The following is a 4,186-nucleotide window of genomic DNA, read 5'->3' on the forward strand; positions in this document are numbered from 1 at the left end:
GATGAAGCTCGAGCCAATTGTGTTTGGTGTTTGTGGGAGGACTTCATATGGTCTGCAACTCTCTGACATATCGTTCCAGTGGTGCCCTAGTTTTACAGGTTTCGACATGGTTTTTTGATGAATGGTGTTGGATAGATCCTCTTGTGAAGTTTGGCATGACCAACTATGAGGGTCCCAAATCTATTTCACTTTGTGTTGGCGCTTATGGTCAATGTTGGTGGAGATTATATGTTGTCGTGTTCGTTGTTTATAATGATTATTGTTGTTGTTATCTTAGGTGGTTGATGTTTTTGTTGTTACTTGTATACTCAGCGAAGTGATTGATAACTTATATCTTTCGTGCCCTAAACCCCTTCCCTTTCATATAATAAACAAACATGTTTATCTCTATACGAATCACACCAATCCTCCTTGAAGCGATTTGTTATGGGATCATATTGGAGAAATCCCTAACTTCATATCTTCAGCAATGACCATGTTCGCCCAGTACCTGGCTTCATCTTTGGGATCTCAGCGTCACTCCCTGGCGGCAGCTGTTGCAGCACCATCTTCACCATTTCTACGGATTATTTTGTTAAAATTATCACGATTTTCTACAACTATCGCTGATAAAGACAAGTCCACAAGCTACCCTGAAGCCGATAACACATGCCCCGTTTCAGAATTCTTACTCAACGAATGTGGTTTGTGTCAGTCTGAGCTCTCAACTATCCTTAAAGCAAGGCCATCCTTGGTTGCGGCGAGGTCAGCTCATACAGCCCAACAAGCGCTACAGTTACTGAGAGATTCCGGATTCACAGAGCACCAGGTAACGAAGACTATTACCAGAAACCCAGCTATTCTTTTTCTCAATGCTGATCGGCAGTTGAAACCCAAGATTGAGTTAATGAAAACATTGGGCCTTTCTGCACAAGACTTGGGAAATGCCATATCTAATGGATCCAGATTTCTTAACGCGAATCTCGAGAAAACTCTGCGTCCCAATATCCAGTATCTTCAAAACCTGTTTGGATCAGAGGCTAATGTCTCAAGTATTTTCAGATTGGCACCTTATATTCTACCTAAACGAAACGGGCCTGAATTTTGGGAAAAGAAATTGAAGCAGTTGACAAGTTTTGGCCTCCTTGAAGATGATATCAAGGAGCTTGTGAGGAGGCACCCACTTATATTAAAAGCTTCCATGGATAAGGTGCAAAAGAACATGGACTTTTTTATGCATACTGCAGGGCTTCCTGCAAAGTTTATTTTTTCATATCCTCTGTTTGTGTCTTGTTACAGCTTGGAGCGTAGGATGAAGCCCCGCCACAAGGTTTTCTGTTTTGGTCAGGGTTAGATTGTATTGCGTTGCTCTGGTTGATTGAAAGAGGTTTGAGAACATTCACCAAGGGATCATCAGTCTGTTATGATCCACTGCCGTGATCCCTATAGCCCACATGAGTAATGAGTGGGAAGTAGTATATATAGAAGATAATCACGACACAGTCAGTTCCGGTCTGGGATCTTGTTTTGGCCAGTTTTTTGTCACACCACAATCACAATCAACATGCACTATTGAAGGATGCTCAGTTGTGACTGTAATGAAGGGTACTCAGTTGTAATACAATCACAGAGAATGCATCAGGTAAACAGGTTTTTGAAAGATGAAAAAACTCTCATCACCAGATAATTTGTTTTTTGCTAGTAGCTTTGCGATGATCATGCATTGCTCTCTCTCTTTAAAATGTGATGGGATAGATGTGAAATTCTGACTGTTTGAATCATGGATAACTTGTAAAAGGAAATATTCAAATCCCAAATGTAGGGACCTTAAATTTGTATGTGTTTCTACAGTAGCGTGATTTGATTATTTCCAGATCAGCTATATCTGAGACTAATCTGGAATTAACACATTTCAAATCCAAGCCAAAAATTGGACACTAGTATGCACACTTTCTGTCTGTGCTTTGTTAATGGTATCTGTTTCTTTGCTTAGGAAAAAATTGTGTGGTAATGACTTTTACTACTGCTAGTGGTATCAAAGACCATTCCTAGTGATAATGGAATGCATTCCAATCACGCCTCTTGTAAAGCAGAACCCTAGCCACTACTCTAAAACACAACTTCTGATGCATGATTGAGGAGGCAAAAAATCATTGGCACATTCCGTCGTCCCAATGTGGTTGGCTGCTCACTTGTCCTTCGTCCTACATTCATAGGAAGTCTGTCAACATTTTGTTACACGTGCCTTCCAAATAGCCACTTGTTTTGGATGGAACCTTACCTCTAGGGAAAGAGGCAGACCAGGTGACTCCCTAGACAGAGGAGGGATGGGAACTATTTATATGTTTGGTTTTATAGGGTTTAAACTATTTGTAAATGCTTTCTTGTTGTTTTCTTTATATAATTTTGAGTTTTCAGTACAACATCTACAGTAAGGTGTGCACATCTAAGAGGATCTGTTGCATAATTGCTTTGCCCCTTGGGATGTTGGCAAGAAGCATTCTAGAAGCCAAATGGATCAGAATCAGCAGCCTTGGATTTGAAAAACTTGGTAAGGAGTTAGCAACCATTCTTATAACTAGTTCAAATTTGCTACCTTTTGTCCCTCATCACTTGGTTGATCTTTAGGACCGTTTTTCTGAATGGTATGAAAGTTAATGATGAAATTCAACATTTAAAAACATATAATGGAATCTGAAGAAACATACAATACATATAATAGAATCTGAAGAAACTGAAAATAATCCATCTATATCCACCACAGCTCTCCATTCGAATCTGTTTTTTAGGAACATATAGAGAGTGATATGCATGTCCCTCCACTTTTTTGCTTTTCGTCTTGCCTTCCTGCATCTTTAATGCTTTCATTGATAACATGTCTGCGTTACCTGTGTATGTGTTAGAATGACATAGATTCAAACTGTGCTCTTCCCTTTTTGATTTGTTTTGTAGTGTACTTAGGAGGATAATATGGAGTAACTAGTGGAGGTACCTAACGAGAATAATAATAGATGTTTAGGTGCTTAGCAGTTTGTATCAGAGCACTTTTTTGGGTCACAAACGGGGTAGATTTTTTTTCTATTTTACAGGTTTTCAGAGGAACAAAAGAAAAGATGGCTGCAACACTTCGATCGATTTCTATAGCTTTGGTGTAAAATTTGGCAAAAACAATTGATATCTGAGTTCCTCTCAGAAAAACTTCTAATTTCAAAAGAAAAGAATCATCTCAATTGGAGTTCGGGAGATCAAGATATCACTGATATGAAATCAGATATTTCAGGGCTTTTTCATGACAACTGTATAGACCGCGGAGCTGATATCTTGTGACAGGTTTCTCAGATTGCCATCAGATCAACACCGCTGGATAGAGGATTTTCATAGGTTTGGTTTGGTATATTATATGTTGTGCTTTCGATCAATATCCTCTATGTTATAGCCATGAAAATTTTTATTCTCAAAACCTAATGGACCTAAAAAAAATGCCAATGCTAATGTTGATGAAAGAGACCGGCCAGGTTTACTCTATGACCATATTTTATTGGATTTAGATGATGATTGTGATGACTGGTATATGGAAATTTGTCATTTCTGGGATGATAATTATTTTCACCTGCCATTTGATGACTCTACTTCACCTTATGAAGAGAACATCTGTTGAATTTTCTTAGACCCAACAAACAGACAAAATATTTCATAGTAAATTCCTTTCGGTAAACTAAATTAAACTGCAGATTATTAAATAAATTGCACATTTGGGACTTTAACAGTTAATAAAATACAAATCAGCAGAAGCAAGTAGACATCAATTTTACACATGCAAACAAATTTCTACCCTTAAGATCAGCTTCTTATTAAATAAGATCAAAACTTAGAAGCGCTTTCCTAACCTGAGAATTAATGTGTCTGCTGAGAAAATTACAAGCTATAGCAAAACTGGGCAAACTGTCCGTAAAAAAAACCTGTTGTCTAGCTGTTGGGTTATCCTCCTCTTGTTTTGTTGCAATCTGCTTGCACTCTCCTCCCTTGAGCTACTCTCTAGATGAAAGTCCTCCTTCACCCTTGCTAAGATCTCCTTAAGTCATAGTCCTTTGTGTCTCAAGTTATTAATGTCTCTTGTGTGTCTTCCTATTTTACCTAGCCTAGTTTTTATAAGTTTTTATAAGATTGAGTTGTTGACTGAATCCATAACCCTAATCTCCAAAGTGAT

General features: G+C 38.2%; 1 protein-coding gene across 1 annotated transcript; it reads left to right on the forward strand.

The window, feature by feature from the left end:
- The first annotated feature begins 338 nt into the window (after window positions 1–338).
- LOC149240297 (uncharacterized) lies at window positions 339–1,817 on the forward strand. The gene is made up of 2 exons (XM_089367278.1): window positions 339–1,189; window positions 1,279–1,817. The coding sequence occupies exons 1-2, from the start codon at window positions 470–472 to the stop codon at window positions 1,288–1,290; spliced, it is 732 nt and encodes a 243-aa protein (XP_089223404.1). The 5' UTR covers window positions 339–469; the 3' UTR covers window positions 1,291–1,817.
- Window positions 1,818–4,186: the final 2,369 nt, after the last annotated feature.

This window comes from Pinus tabuliformis, chromosome 8, assembly GCF_031772625.1.
Source record: "Pinus tabuliformis cultivar Carrire ecotype Pingquan chromosome 8, CPIR1, whole genome shotgun sequence".
Taxonomy (NCBI): Eukaryota; Viridiplantae; Streptophyta; class Pinopsida; order Pinales; family Pinaceae; genus Pinus; species Pinus tabuliformis.

Coding starts and splice junctions, on each gene's coding strand:
- LOC149240297 (XM_089367278.1), top strand. CDS start 470: ATGACCATGTTCGCCCAGTACCTGGCTTCATCTTTGGGATCTCAGCGT.